This window comes from Carcharhinus amblyrhynchos, chromosome 4 (genome assembly GCF_965287045.1).
Source record: "Carcharhinus amblyrhynchos chromosome 4, sCarAmb.v2.hapA, whole genome shotgun sequence".
Taxonomy (NCBI): domain Eukaryota; kingdom Metazoa; phylum Chordata; class Chondrichthyes; order Carcharhiniformes; family Carcharhinidae; genus Carcharhinus; species Carcharhinus amblyrhynchos.
In genome coordinates, this window is record NC_137327.1 from 62,420,348 (window position 1) to 62,437,239 (window position 16,892).

At 41.0% G+C, this 16,892-nt stretch overlaps 1 protein-coding gene across 1 annotated transcript in view; it reads left to right on the forward strand.

Moving 5' to 3' along the window:
• hydin (HYDIN axonemal central pair apparatus protein) overlaps positions 1 to 16,892 on the forward strand; it is a 1,114,396-nt gene that overhangs the window by 80,261 nt on the left and 1,017,243 nt on the right. The window contains exons 5-6 of the mRNA XM_080187991.1: positions 4,228 to 4,362; positions 14,914 to 15,113. Of these exons, the coding sequence (XP_080044117.1) occupies positions 4,228 to 4,362; positions 14,914 to 15,113 (335 nt within the window). The remainder of the gene's footprint in view (positions 1 to 4,227; positions 4,363 to 14,913; positions 15,114 to 16,892) is intronic.

The following is a 16,892-nucleotide window of genomic DNA, read 5'->3' on the forward strand; positions in this document are numbered from 1 at the left end:
CTAGCCCACTCTGATTCCCATGCTGGGCGGGGAAGTAAAATTTCAGCTGTGCTGTCTGGAAGAACACCAGAATAATCATTTTAAAGTAGAATGATGGCCGATACCCTGAATTACTCTCAGACATTGAGGCATAATCTGTTCATTCGGGTGGGTGTAGACTGACGAGTTTAACTCATGACTTTGGACAAAAGCCCAGTGACCATATAATCTGATCTCTTTAGAGTCTAAAGTTTAGACAATGGGCCCCAGCTGAGAACATTCTCCACCCTAGATCATTCAGACTACTCACTACAGTAAGTAATTAGCACACAAATAAGGCACCTGGAATGGAGGATTCCCAGACCTTTTTTAGTAACTGGCTGGATTGTGAATAAAGGTCATGTGATAGCTGGCTAACCTGTTAGTTAAAAATATACTACTTTTCCATTGTGGGCCAGTCACAGTCAGTGAGCAACAGTGAGAAGAGAATTCATGGTCTCCCTCTCATCTGGCCATTCTGCAAGTTTGTGCCATGATCAACCAAACACTGCAGACAACATAAATTAAATAGCTACTGACTTCAGAAGGAAAAAAAAACACAGGGGCAATTATCACAGTCCGCTGCGCTGCTTTTGACATTAGAGCCAGTGTTGTTCAAGATGATATGCCATATGAAGCATGCAAATTGTGCAACTGTTCTGTGGCCTGCAAAATGATCTTGCAGTTCAGGGGAAAGTCTATCTACATGATTAGGAAGATCCCTGTACTATTAATGTAGATGATGAGGAACTCCCAACACGCTTTGCTGGCAGAAGATGATGTGTAAATTTTTCAAAACTCAATTTGCACTGAGTTCAGTTAAATGAATCTTCCGTGCCTATTTGATTTCTGTCATCCACAATCCTCCCAATTTCATTATGGTAAAAATCACTCATCAGTTAACTGACAGTGGAAATTATCAATGACTTGCTTAAATCCACTTGGAGAAGTCACTTGTTTCTTGCAATCTTACCTTTAAGAATTTCTATTAATTTTGTGCAATTAATGTCAGTTTGTTAAATGTATAACCTTGAAAGACTAAGCACATATATTATGTAGTGTAAAATGTTCATTTCTTAGAAGTATTGCTGCAAGCTCTGTTCCTCCTGCATTTAATTTGTTGTTTTACTCTGTGGGGCCTGTATATTACTTAACATTGAGTATCTGCATGTATTTTTTGTGCTTCTTGTAGTTTGAATGCAACTAAAATTGGTGTTGTGAGACTTATTACTAAAACTGGATGAATTATATACTCCACTCCATTGAATTATCACTCAGGTAGTGAAGTTGAAAATGGTCCCCAATGTTCCCTTGCAAGACCTTTACTTTTCAATTTCATCAGCAGCATCTATAATCATTTGGAGTTTAAAGTCATTTAATTTAATTAATTTTGAGGGCCCTGATTGTTCTGTAGACTTCTTGTGTGCTCATAGTGGATATTTCAGTTACATAAGAACATAAGAACAAAAGAAGTAGGAGCAGGAGTAGGCCATTTAGCCCTTCGAGCCTGCCCCGCCATTCAATAAGATCATGGCTGATCTGTAGTGGCTCAGTGCCACTTTCCCGCTTTCTCCCCATAACCCTTAATTCCCTTGCCTACCAAAAACCTATCTACCCGTGTCTTAAATATATTTAGCGAGGTAGCCTCCACCGCTTCAACGGGCAGAGAATTCAGAGATTCACCACCCTTTGAGTGAAGAAGTTCCTCCTCAACTCCGTTCTAAACTGCACCCCCCCCTCCCCCCACTATCTTGAGGCTGTGCCCTCTAGTCCTACTGTCCTCTTCTGAGCGGGAAGAATCTCTCTACCTCTACCCTATCCATCCTCTTCATTATCTTATACGTCTTTATAAGATCCCCCCCTCATCCTTCTAAACTCCAACGAGTACAGGCCCAGTCTATTCAGCCTCCCTTCATAGTCCAACCCCCTCATCTCTGGTATCAGCCTAGTGAACCTCCTCTGCACTCCCTCTAAGGCCAAAATATCCTTGCGCAAGTGCGGTGACCAAAACTGCACACAGTACTCCAGCTGCGGCCTCACCAGTGCCCTGTACAGTCGCAGCAAGACCTCACTGCTTTTATATTCTATCCCCTGCGCTGTAAAGGCCAGCATCCCATTCGCCTTCTTGATCACCTGCAGACTGGGTTTTTTGCGACTCATGCACAAGGACCCCTAGGTCCCTCTGCACCGTAGCATGCTGCAGCTTTTCGCCCTTTAAATAGTAATCCCTCCTACTATTATTCCTGCCAAAGTGGATAACCTCTCACATGCTAACATTGTACTCCATCTGCCAGGTCCTCTCCCACTCGCTCAGCCTATCCAGATCCCTCTGCAGACTTTCCACACCCTCTGCACAATTTGCTTTTCCAGTTGTTCATTGCAGATTTTTGTCTGAATATTTTTATTGGAAATTGAGAGCTGAAATGGTGCTGTTTGTTTGGTAATTCTATATTGCACAATGATTTCTAATGGATTTGTTTGAAGGAAGAAATTTGAAAATATTCAATTAAAATATATTTTCTTTAGTAATTTTATTTTTCAGGTTTAATTCCTGACCTGGGTCACTGTCTTGCAGAGTCTGCACGCTCTCCCCGTGTTTGTGTGGGTTTTAAATTTTTTTGATCTGTGGCTTCTTTTGGCACTCTTTTGCACCAGTTATGAGATTTTTGAAAAACACTTGACAAGGTGCCGCACAAAATTAGGACTCATGGAATTGGGCTTATGTATCAGCATAGACTGATGATTGGTTGATGGACTGAAATATGGCAGTAAGAATAAACTGGTCACGTTAGCTTACTATAAGCAGTAGAGTGCTGTATGCATCTGTGTTTTGTCTCAGCTATTTGCAATCTATATCCATGACTTAGATCAGGGGATCGACTGTAACATATCCAAGTTGCTGAAATCAGAATGGGAAAATGGGAGGCAGCAAAAAGTGGGCAAGATTTCAGCAGATAGTTTATGATATGTAAGAATGTGAAGTTATCCACTTTGGAAGGAAAAATAGAGAAGCAGATTTTTTTTTAAATGGCAAAAGACTGGGGGATATTCATTTCCAGAGGGACCTCAGATGTTGTTGAACACAAATTCACCAAAACCTAACATGCATGTACAGCAAGCAAAAAACAAATGTCTTCCTTATAAACAGCTTGGAGTATAAGAACAAAGTTGCATTGCAATTGTATGGGCCTTGTGAGATGACATCTTGAGTATTTTGCATAGTTTTGATTTCCTTACCCAGGAAAGGCGTACTTGGCTTAGGGGGAGGGGGTCAAACAAAAGTTCAGCAAATTGATTCCTGCAATTAGGAAATTGTTCTGTGAGGAGAGATTATCTGATGGAGTGATAATAGAGTTGGATTGCCACCCACTCTGCACAGATGTTCTTACCTTGATTTCCAGGCCTCCCTATCTTGTCTGACTCCTGACTTGGGCAAATGCAGCCTGCCCTAGGGCTTGGTTGCTATCTAGTGAATCCTAGTGGAAGGCAGATACGTACAGGTACCAGATGGAGTTCAGTGTATTGGAATATACCTCCTGGAGGTAAGTCTCCCAAAGCTTTGTAGGGTTTCTGTTCTCCACTTTAATGGGAAATTTGAATGCACACAATGGATGGAAGCAATATGATCCAGATCACCTGGCTGAAAATTATCTCAGCTAAATATGTTAATACGCTCATCTCAAGATATAAGTGTTTTAGAAATGGTTTTCTGGTTGTAATGTGGACTCCATAAACCACAGGAACTTCATTCTTATATTGTCTACCACTATGTGTTTTTGTGATGTCTTATGTGAGCCATTCAATTAACATTTTTAAAGTAATCTATTGTTTTTCTGTTGGCTAGGCAGACTGATAGAGTGCACTGGCATTGTCTCAGAGACAAGGATACTGGTTAATAACATGTTTATTTCTTGTATGTATAATACTGTACTATATTTTAATTTTTATAATCCAAATGTGTCAGAAACAAGAAAATTTGTGAAGTTATGAACCTTTTGTAAGAAACTACAATGAGATGGTTCATGACCAATTTTGAATTGTGCAAAAATCATTTAGAAATAAAAATTACAGAATTTGTGGGATGTCATTCCATTGTGAATTAGTAGTCACACATATAAACCAAATGGCAGCTAATTGTGAACAACTTATAACCATTTTGCTTTAAAAGAATTTTCTGCCTTGCAATAATTTAATGAAATATATTTTCAGGTTCCACGGATGGTTAAAGTTATCCAGGAGGATTCTCCATATTTCAGAATCATTTGTCCTAATGAGGTGGGCCTGAAAGTAGCACCTGGCATGACCACCACATTCAAGCTCGTTTTCATACCTGAGGAAAACAAGGTGTGAATTTGGATTGATATTTATTGAAAAGTATTTCAATTGTTATGATTGAATCAAAATCAAAGATGGAACTGCATGGGTTTGCGCTCATTTTTAGGCACTATGTGGCTGGAAGTGTGCAGCAGTCTTATCTGCTAAATGGGTTGTGCATGTGCACCTAAAGCACATTAGCAGCATGTAGAGCAGGCAGATCATGACATGAATGTGTGTGCAATGCTGATTTGATGCCCGTGTCCCATATTAGAGAAGCAAAGAAAGATTATGAAAAAGACCGGCAGTCAACATAAAGGGGAATTCCAAAGTGTTCAATAGGCATATAAACAATAAATGGTGGTAAAAAGGAGTAGGGCTGATCTGGGACCTTGGCAAACTTGCTGGGATTTTTTGAAGAGGTAACAGAAAGGGTCAATGAGGGTAATGCTGTTGATGTAGTAGTGTACATGGACTTTCAGGAAGTGTTTGATATAGTAGCACACAACAGACCTGTGAGAAAGATTATAGCTCATGGAACAAAAAGGATGGTACAACATGGATACAAAATTGGCTGAGTAATAGGAAACAGTGAGTTGTGGCCAGTGGTTATTTTTCCAGCTGAAGGAAGGATTTGGCGGAGTTCCCCAGAGATTGGCATTGGGCCCGTTGCTTTCCTTGATATATATTGATGATCTAGATCTCAGTATGCAGGGGACAATTTCGAAGTTTGTGGATGACACAAAATTTGGAAGCATTGTAAACTGTGAAGAGAACATTGTGGAATTTCAAAAGGACATAGACAAGTTGATTGTGGCAAAATGTAAAGTGATTAATTTTGACAGGAAAAACGTGGGGAGACATGTTCAAATAAGGAGATACAACTGTAAAGAGTGTGCAGGAGCAGAGGGACTTGGCTGTATATGTGCATAGATCGTTGAAGGTGGTGGGACAGGTGGAGAGAGCAGTTAATTCTGTATAAAATACCCTTGGCTTTATTAATAGAGGCATAGACTAAATGAATCAAGAGGTTATGCTGAACTTGTACAAGATATTAGTTTGACCTCAGCTGGAATATTTTGTATAGTTCTGGGTACCGCACTATCAGAAGGATGTGAACGTAGTGGAGAGAGCGCAGAAGAGGTTCCAGGGATGAGAGACTTGAGTTATGATTGGGACTGTTCCCCTTCGAGTGAAGAAGGAGAGATTTGATAGAGATGCTTAAATTCATGATGGGGCTGGATAGAGTAGATAGGGAGAAACTGTTCCTGCCCATAAAAGGATCAAGAACATGGCACAGGTTTAAAGTAATTTGCAAAAAATGCAAATATGATGTGTGAAAACATTTTTTCTCTCAAGTGGTTCAGGTCTGGAATGCATTGCCTGAAAGTGGAAAATGTGGTGGAAGCAGGTTCAATTGAGGCATTCAAGAGGGTATTAGATGATTATTTGAATAGAAACAATGTGCAAAGATTATGAGAAAAGGAAGTGGAATGGCCTTAAATCATAATGCTCATTTGGAAAACGGGTGCTGGCAGGATAGGTCATATGTCATCCTTCTGCGCTGTAGCACTTCTGTGATTTTAAAAGCTATACTGTAGGAAACCTGGTTTTAGCCAGAATTGACATGATTAAATGAGTCATGAATGATGTCAGTAACCTCAACCACCCCTCTCTATTCACAAACAGACATACTTCCTCTTTCATAGACTATCATATCATTCTCCTTCTAACAATACAAAAATAAAAAATTAGAAAATACATATTCCAGTCCTTTTTATAAATTCATTGATTGCTTAATGAATACCAAAATAAATTAATCACCTTTGCATGTTCCCTTAATGCCTGTTTTTCTTGTAGCTTTGCCTATCCTTTGGAATGCTTCCCCAGTGGCTACAACATGGATGGTGGTAGGCTACTTTACTGTTGTTAAAGAGACTGCAGATGAACTAAAACAGGAGTCTGGGCAGGTGATCTCAGAACAAATAGATTTCTGAGAGCAGACGCAGACTTAGCACTAAGGCTGCCTCTGTGCCGTAGCACTGTGTTTGGATAAATGAAAGTTAATAATGAAACCAAAAACATTCTTCCAGCCCTCACCCTCCCATACTTCCTATGTCAACCCATGCCCCAACCAATCTTGTTGACCCCAACCTTTGTGCTAATTTAGTACTCCTCCACCAAACCACTGTGGTCCCATACCCCATGTCATCTTAGTGCTCACTGATGCCCCCCACACATCCATATTTTACCCATAACACATTCACGTCAACTCAGCCAGATCCCTTGGACAGTTCCTTCGTAGCTTTGACACTTTTTCGATAGCTTTGATACTTTTGACAACTTTGATGCTTCGTGGATAACTTCGGCAGGTTTGACAGCTGGAGAATTCCTTGACAGTAGTGCAGCTTTTTGATAGTTCCTTGACAGTTGGACAGTTCCTTGACAACTGGGTAGCTCTTTGACAGCTTGACAGATCCAATCATTTGTGCTTTGATTTGATTTATTATTGTCACATGTATTGGTATACGGTGAAACGTATTGTTTCTTGTGTGCTATACAGACAAAGCATTCCATTCATAGAGTACATGGGGATAAGAAAAGGAGAAGGTGCAAAATGTAGTGTTACAGACATAGCTAAGGTGTAGATGAACTTAATATATGGTAGGCCCATTCAAAAGTCTGATGGCAACAGGGAAGAAGTTGTTCATAAGTTGGTTGGTACGTGATCTCAGACTTTAGTATCTTTTCCTTGATGGAAGAAGGTGGAAGAGAGTATGTCCAGGGTGCAAAGGTCCTTGATTATGCAGACTGCTTTTCTGAGGCAGCAGGGAAGTGTAGACAGAGGCAATAGATGGGAGGCTGGGATGCATGATGGACTAGGCTACATTCACAACCCTTTGTAGTTTCTTACATTCTTGGTTAGAGCAGGAACCATACCAAGTTGTGATACATCTGGAAAGGATGCTTTTGCATTTGTGTGCAGATGGTGCTTACTTATATTCACTTAACTTTTCCAAAGGATACCTTACCTCTTCCAAAGATTTCCCAGGACGAAATCCAAAGTGGTATTTTACTTCTCCAAAGGGGTATGCCGAATTGCGCATACATGAAATCAGCCTGACTCTAGAACTCACCAACGAAGGATTGTTTCCTTTTCTTTCTTCCAGTCCTCCCTGATGCGGTAATTCTCTACATCTGCTCTCTCCATCCTCATCTTGCTGTTCTGACCTGGCCAACAACCCTTCTCTCATGTCATCCTCCCCCTTTTCCTTTCTGCTTCCAGTTGTCTCTTCTGTGTTCTAGCTCTGTTTAAGCTGAGCACAATACTTTGTCTTGATTCTCTTTGTGCTATTCTATGGATAATGGGCGAGCACATCTTAATTACTAAAATTAAACTACTTATCATGATTCAGAATTGCCTGTCTATTTGTGTACTACCAGGTGGTAATATTCAGTGACTATAACGCATCCAGTAGTCATAGCTGAATGAGGTAATAATGGCCAAATAGTGTATTTACATCATAAAGCTACTGACATAGATGTAAATAATGGAATATTTTTAATGCAAAAGAAATTTGAATACCCTGATCAATGTTTGGTCAAATTTTTGTGTACATTAAAGCAATTTAGTCTGTTTTAGAATATTGTCTGTTTGGCATTGTCTTTTGGAGCTGTCTGAAAGACTAATTGTGTTAAATTATACTGCCAAGAAGTGATTAAAAAATAAGCCTTTCAATTAATCTGGAAATCTGGATCATTAAATTTTGCCAATCTGTACTACACTTGCCAATAATGTCAAATCATCATTAAATATTTAGGCTCGGATTTTCTGACTTGGGATTAATAGGGCATGGAGATGCTATCCTGAACCAGGTAAAATGACAGGTTTCAGGATTACCTTCATGTTCCTTAGCCTGCTCTGGGACATGGTGGGCAGATTTGCTGGCAATGGACTCTAGATAATTGCAGAACTACCTGAATGAGTCACAAAATTATTTAAATACATTTGGGAGGCTGCTCCTGAGGCCCACGTACAATATCACTCTTAAGAGTATTAGAAATATCTTTCTTCCAAGCATAAGGTTGTTAAGAAGGCGTACGGTGTCTTGGCGTTTATTGGTAGGGGGATTGAATTTAGGAGTCGCAGTGTAATGTTGCAACTATACACTACTCTAGTGCGGCCGCACTTGGAGTACTGTGTGCAGTTCTGGTCCCCGCATTACAAGAAGGATGTGGAGGCGTTGGAGAGGGTGCAGAGGAGGTTTACTAGGATGTTGCCTGGTATGGTGGGGAGGTCCTATGAGGAGAGACTGAGGGATTTAGGGTTGTTTTCGTTGGAAAGAAGGCGGCTAAGAGGGGATCTTATTGAAACATATAAGATGATTAGAGGTCTAGATAGGGTGGATAGTGATAGCCTTTTTCCTCGGATGGAGAAAGCTAGCACGAGGGGGCATGGCTTTAAATTAAGGGGGGGTAGCTACAGGACGGATGTCAGGGGTAGGTTCTTTACCCAGCGGGTGGTGAGGGATTGGAATGCCCTGCCTGCTGCAGTTGTAAATGCGTCTAGTTTGGGGGCGTTTAAGAGATCTCTGGATAGGTTTATGGACGAAAAGGGATTGGTATAGGCTAGTGGGTCATTGTTTTTGTAACTGGTCGGCGCAACATCGTGGGCCGAAGGGCCTGTTCTGCGCTGTAATGTTCTATGTTCTATGTTCTATGTTCTATAATGTTTCCCTTATTTGGGACTTTATCAAATACCTTCTGGAGCAACATCCATATGGGGAGGTGATGGGGAGGCCTTGTGGTATTATCATCACTAGACTATTAATCGAGAAACTCAGCTAATGTTCTGGGCACCCAGGTTCGAATCCCACCATGGCAGATGGTGGAATTTGAATTCAATGAAAAGTATCTGGAATTAAAAGTCTAATGATGACTATGAAACCATTGTCGATTGTTCGAAAAACTCATCTGGTTCAGTAATCCTTTTAGGGAAGGAAACCTGCTATCCTTACTTGGTCTGGACTACATGTGACTCCAGAGCCACAGCAATGTGGTTGACTCTTAACTGCCGTTTGAACAAGGGAGCTAGGGATGCGAAATAAGTGCTGGCCAGCCAGCGACACCCATATCCCATGAATGAATAAAAAAAAAGACATTTCCCTGTCCACTGCCTTAGGAAGATGGGAGTGTGGGGAATGGGCTCAGGCCTCAGGAAAGGAAGGGCGACTGTGTGTGTGTGAGAGAGAGAGAGGCGTGACTGAGAGAGGGATACCCATATTTGTGATTGTAAGAAAGATGTGAGTTGGTAAGAGTCATCACCCAGTCTGGGACAATTTTATGGAAGCAGTCTGGTTTCTTAAATACAGTTTTATATTGCTTCAAGAATTTTACAAACATGGTCCTGTTTGGATGCTTTGTCAGTCTAACAATAGCAGGAGCTGTGGAGAACAGAAGGATCTTGGGCACGATTTGCCCAAATAAATTCAAAGTGCTCAATTTGGGAAAGTGGAAGGTTTTCGGACAAGCTTAGTGAAATAAATTTACGGTGGCGCTCTGCGCAACATAGAGGCTATCAGGCTGTTGGGGAGGGGTGTGGGGCACAAATCTCGCTGGAGAGGCCGGCGTCAGACTGCTGAAGGGGCTGCTGCATATGCGCTGATCTCCCAGTATACTAGGAGATTGGTTGATACGCTTCCCGCCGGCCCCAACCCCTGGCATGTGGCTGATTACATCAGGAAGAAATGGGCCAAGAAGCCGATTCCCATTTTTGGCTTAAATCTCCTGCCCCACTACTTGACCAGTATAACGAGATGTCCCTCATGTAGTTGACTGTTGGTTTCTGTGCTGTTTTCCCTTTGAGTGCTGGGACACTTTCTACTCACACATAGTTTCGCCATTGCTGCAGAACTGAATGGCACTTGTTGTGGATTATTGGCAATTTTAGTACCCTATGAATCAGCTAATCTTTTGGAGCCTGTGAGTAGCACTACTTCACCAAAAATGATTGTTGGTGATTGTCTTTCATTGTACTGTCAATGTTAGTACTTGCCAACCAATCAACATTCTCTTTTTATGCATTATAAATTGCTATTTTCCTCTTTTTCCAGTATTCCTGCGATGACCATAAGACATAGGGGCAGAATTAGGCCATTCGGCCCATTGAGTCTGCTCTGCCATTCAATGATAGTTGATTTTTTTCCATCCCTGTTCTCCTGCCTTTTCCCCATAACACTGACCCTCTTAATCAAGAATCTATCTATCTAGGTCTTAAAGACACTTAATGACCTGACCTTCACAGCCTTTGCAGCAAAGAGTTCAACAGATTCACCACTCTCTAGTTGAAGAAATTCCTCCTCATGTCTGTTTTAAAGGATCGTCCCTTTAGCCTGAGGTTGTGCCCTCTGGTTCTAGTTTTTTCTACTACTGGGAACATCTTCTCCGCATCCACTCTGTCCAAGCCTCACAGTATCTTGTAAGTTTCAGTAAGATCCCCCCTCATCCTTCTAAACTCCAACAAGTACAGACCCAGAGTCGTCAACCGATCCTCATACTGTCCTCAACTGTTCCTCATATGAGTGCAAGACAAAAAGCTTAATTGTGTCTCTCCTTTTCAACAGTACTGGTTAATGACAAAGTTAGTAACTTCATACTTACTCACAATATATTCATAGTATATTCCATCTACCATATCCCAGCCCATCCACTTAACCTGTCTAAGTCCTCATGAAGCCTGTATCCACATTCTTCACAAAAACTTGGATTTCCCACTTAATTTGGTGTCATCAGAAAATTTTGAAAAATTAAATTTGGTTAGAAATTAGAAGCAGGACTAAGTCATTCAGCCCTTCGAATCTGCTCTGCCATTCATTTTGATCATGGCTGATCATCGAATTCAGTATCCTGATCGCCCCCTCCTTTCTCCCATATCTCTTGATCCCTTTAGCCCCAAAAGCTATATCTAAATTCTTCTTGAAATCAGACAACATCTTGGCTGATCTAGATCATTTATATCGATTTTGAACAGCTGTGGGAGTCAGCATTGATTCTTGTGGTACTCCATCAGTAACAGTCTGTCATCCTGAGAATGATCCATTTATTCCTGTCCATTTCCCAATTTTCAATCCATGATAGTATATTTCTCATAATTGTATGCACTCTAATTTTATTTACTAACTTCCTGTGTAGAATCTGATTATAAGATTTCTGAAAATTGAAATATGCAACATTCACTGGTTCTTCTTTATCTATGCTACAAATAACATCCTCAAAAAACTACATATTTGTCAAACATGATATGTCTTTCATAAATCCATGTTGACTCTGCCAAATGTACCATTACTTTCAAAATGCCCAGCTATCATTTTATTTATAATAGAACAGGGTGACATGGTGGCACTGTCTCATAGTGCCAGGGATCTCAGTTTGATTTTGTCTGTGTAGAGTTTGCATAGTCTCTCCCATATAAGAATGGTAGGAAGGACTATTACTTACGTGGCGAAAAACTGCAGCAGGCGACGGTGCAGAGGGACCTCGGGGTCCTTGTGCATGAGTCGCAAAAACCCAGCCTGCAGGTGCAGCAGGTGGTCAGGAAGGCGAATGGGATGCTGGCCTTCATAGCGAGGGGGATTGAATATAAAAGTAGGGAGGTCTTGCTGCAGCTGTATAGGGCATTGGTGAGGCCGCAGCTGGAGTACTGTGTGCAGTTTTGGGCGCCGCACCTGCGCAAGGATATTTTGGCCTTGGAGGGAGTGCAGAGGAGGTTTACTAGGCTGATACCGGAGTTGAGGGGGTTGAGCTATGAGGAGAGGCTGAATAAACTAGGCTTGTACTCGTTAGAGTTTAGAAGAATGAGGGGAGATCTCATTGAGACGTATAAGATGATGAATGGGATGGATAGGATAGAGGTGGAAAGACTCTTCCCGCTCAAAAAAGACAGTAGGACTAGGGGGCACAGCCTCAAGATAAAGGGGGGGCGGTTCAGAACGGAGTTGAGGAGGAACTTCTTCACTCAAAGGGTGGTGAATCTCTGGAATTCTCTGCCCGTTGAAGTGGTGGAGGCTGCCTCGCTAAATATTTTTAAGAAGCGGGTTGATGGGTTTTTGATAAGAGAGGGGATTAAGGGTTATGGGGAGAGGGCGGGAAAGTGGAACTGAGCCACGACAGATCAGCCACGACAGATCAGCCATGATCTTATTGAATGGCGGGGCAGGCTCGAAGGGCCAGATGGCCTACTCCTGCTCCTATTTCTTATGTTCTTATGTTCTTATGTTCTTATATCTGCTTGGGTTTCCTTTGGGTGCCCAGGTTTCTTCCCACAGTCCATAAATGTGCAGGTTAGGTGGATTGGCCATACTAAATTGGCCCTTAGTGTCCAAAGATGGGTAAGCGAAGTGGATTAGCCATGGTAAATGCTCTTTTAGAGGGTTAGTGCAGACTCAATGGGCCGAATGACTTCCTTTTGCACTTGTAGGGATTCCAACATTTTCCTAACTACTGATGTCAAACTGACAAGTCTGTAGTTCTCCAGTCTGCCTTTTCCTCCCTTCACAAAGGGGTTACATTTGATACTTTCCAATCCACAGGAACCTTTCCAGAATCTGTAAAATTTTGAAAGATAACTAGTGCATCCATTATTTCTCTAGCCACCTCCTTTAACACTCGATATAATGAAACTCATCTGTTCCAGGTATTTTCTAACCTTCAATACAGTTAACCTTTCGAATACTACTCTTCATTAGTACTAGTTCCTTAGTTTTGCAAGTCCTTTGGTTCCCTAGTATTTCTGAGAGATTTTCTGTATCTTCTTCCGTGAAGACGGAAGCAAAGTAACTTTAGTTTCTTCATTCCCTGTTTTCCACGATGAATTACAGTAATAGACTCCCTAATCTTTTCCTTTTTGTGTACCTAAAGAAGCTTTTATTGTCTGCCTTTTGTGTTCCTCACTACTTTGCAATCATTTTCTCCTTTCCCTTAATCATTTTTGGTCCACCTTTGCTTATTTTTAAATTGCTTCTGATCCTCAGGCTTACCATTCTTTCTGACATCCTTACAAGCTATTTCCTTTGATCTAAAACAATCTTTAACTTATTTTGTTAACCACAGTTGATTTACCTTTCCCTTAGGGTATTTGTGACTTAGAGGAATGTATATTTGTTGCATCATGTAGGATTTCTTTAAATACGAGCCAGTCAATGCCTGCCTACCACTAAATGATTTAGTGAATTTTTCCAATCCACTGTAGCCAATTTATCTCTCATTATCATTTTCTTTCTTCAGATTTAGGACCCTAGTTTCAGAATAGACTATATTGTATTCAAACATGATGCTAAATTCTGTCATATTATGGTAACTATTTCCCACAAGCTCTTTTACAGCAAGGTTATTAATTAGTCCTTCCTCATTGCACAAAACCAAATCCAAATAGGACTGTTCCCTAGTTGCCTGCTCAATGTACTGCTCCAAAAATCCATTTTGTACACATTCCAGGAACTCATCCTCCACAACATTAATGCCTATTTGGTTAATCAGATCTATGCCAAATATCCTTGGATATTCAGTTGCCAGTCTTGGTCACCCTGTAGGCACACCTGCATAATGGCAATTAAATCATATCCATTTACCTCATTTGTGAATTCACATTTACTTTGTGTATTCACATCAAACCTTTTTATTCAGACTGGGTATCTTTAATTCTGTGTTTTTAACTTTATTCTCTGTTCTGATCTGATTTGTTACTTGCCCATGCTTTCTGTGCTGCCCTCTGATGCCCTCCCTCCTACACTAGTTATCCAGTCATGTGTTCATTTGTTCAATTTTACTTCTATGCTCACTAGCAAGTGGGACTGGAAGTAATCCTGAGATTACTGCATTAGAGGTACATTTTTTCGAACAGATGCCTGATGGTGAGGTTCTGACTTTGCTTTCTCTCCATGCAAACTGTGATAGTAACAAAGGTGAAGTCCATGGCTCACACCAGCTATCTTAAAACTTGCTTGCCAAAGATTTTGGAACTGAAATTAGCTGTGCAAGCTATGCAAAATGTGCTCAGAGTGAGTCAGCAACTGTTTTGAACCCCACTGATGAAATATTTGCTATCAGCTTCTCACTGTTGTCAATGAGGTCTTTAAAGGAGTCAAAGCTTGCAATTGGAATGAAAATGTGAAGGGCTAAAGTAAGGAGGACGTTGGGCCTGAAATGAGCAGAAAATTTGGTTGATTTAATAGGTTTTTTTTGATGTAGGTTACTTCCTTTTTGCACTTTTCAGAACAATTTTGCTTTTAGTAAGATGGTAAACTAACAGTCAAAGCAAATTTGACAAAACATTTTATGACACATTCCCCTGCAGTGACATTCTGAAGTTTTTGTTGATGACTTCTGATATTTTGTGGTATTAATAAAAATTAGTGTTTCCTAGAGTCACATTGACCCCATTTACTTATTTTTTGTGTATTCATAGTTTCTCTTGATATCTCCAATTTCTGTATGATTTTTCAATTTGCCACTTTAGTGGAATTAGCTACTCTTGTGGAAAAGAATCAAGTAACCAATTCCGTGACTGCTGTTTTATTCTTTCAGGATTATATCCATGAATTGATCTGTGTCACAGAGCGAGAGAAGTTTTTGGTGCCTGTAAAAGCTATTGGTGCACGTGCTATCCTGGATTTCCCAGATTTTATAAATTTCTCCACGTGTCCTGTCAAATGCAACACTCAGAAAACACTCCTGGTTCGGAACATTGGTAACAGAAAAACAAGATTCACCCTTCTCACCAAAAAGTAAGAATAGTAGCATTGTCTTTATGGTGGATTGGGTTGCGAGAAGGAATGCATTGGCTACTGGTGATTCATAGGTGTCTGTTTGTATTGTTATATTAGTCTCGAGCAATAATATTTATTGCCATTAGTAGAAAATTCTTTAATGTTGAGCTAAGTGGTTAAGGGGATCAATAGCACTCAGATTAACTTGAACTAATTAAATGGATTGGTTAAGGATTTCAACATGAGAAGTGGAAGGTATTACACACTGACAAAGAAAATGCTTACACATTGGTGACAATGGGGAAGGAAAAGGATTTGTGTGTAACAAAAAAAATTAAGAAATGCTAGAGATACTCAGCAGGTCACGAAGCACTTGTGGAGAAAGAAACAGAGATTCTGGGTGACATTTTCTGTGCGCACCCCTTTCCCCCAGCAGCATGTTTAGAGGTGGCGGAGGCAGCTTGTCATTGGCCAGGATGTGATCAGGAGATCCTGCCTCTGTCAGTGTCATCCTCTCTTCTCAGCAGCACTGACTAACACTAACTCAAAGATGTCCAGGTCAGCAATTCCATTTCAACCTTCACCACATCTAAAGCCTTAGTAAAAACTATTTTGAACTGTATTTTTCAGACAATAGTGTTTCTCCATCGTCAAAAAAGTCAACGCAGAACCACTTTTGATACTTGTCCTGCAGTCATTAAATACTCTGTCGAGGAAGTCCCTAGTCAAGATCTGCAAGCTGATCTGATTGGCCTAGCAACACCACTGGGATTGATTGCTATTATTGAAATTATGGTCGGGATTTAAACGGCCCACCCACCCTGGAATCAGGATGGGCGAGGCTCGCAGAATGGAATTCTCTGGTCTCGGGCGGGGTTTTTACGAGCGTCGCCCAAGTGGAGGTCGTAAAATACCGCCCTAGGAGTCCCACAGAACAAAATGCTGGGCGCACAGTCTGAAAGACTGTCCAAGGTCACTTGTCAGGTCCCAAAGGGAGACAGTTGGAGGAGGGTGAGGAGCACTTGCAAAGGCCAGGAGAATAGCCAACCTGAGTAGGCAAATCTATCTCAAAAAAATTATTTTCCAGGTGGAAAACTTTGATTTGATTTATTATTGTCACATGTATTAACATACAGTGAAAAGTATTGTTTCTTGCGTGCTATACAGACAAAACATACCGTTCATAGAGAAGGGAACAAGAGAGTGCAGAATGTAGTGTTACAGTCATAGCTAAGGTGTAGAGAAAGGTGTCATATCTTAATGCAAAGTTGGTCCATTCAAAAGCCTGACAACAGTAGGGAAGAAGCTGTTCTTGAGTCGATTGGTATGTGACTGCAGACTTCTGTGTCTTTTTCCCAAAGGAAGAGGTTGAAGAGAGAATGTCTGGGGTGTGTGGAGTCTTTAATTATGCTGGCTGCTTTGCTGAGGCAGTGGAAAGTGCAGAGAGCCAATGATGGGAGGCTGGTTTGCATGATGGATTAGATTATGTTCACGATCTTTTGTAGTTTCTTGCAGTCTTGGGCAGAGCAGGAGCCATACCAAGCTATGACACAACCAGAAAGAATGCTTTGTATGGTGCATCTGTAAAAAACAAAAATTGGTGAGCGTCAAGCTGACCTGCCAAATTTCCTCAGTCTTCTGAGAAAGTAGAGTCTATAGTGGGCTTTCTTAACAATTGTGTCAGCATGGGATGACCAGGTCAGGTTGTTGGTGACCTGGATACCTAAAAACTTGAAGCTCTCAACCCTTTCTGCTTCATCCCTGTTGATGTAGACAGGGTAAAAAGTCTGGCAACAC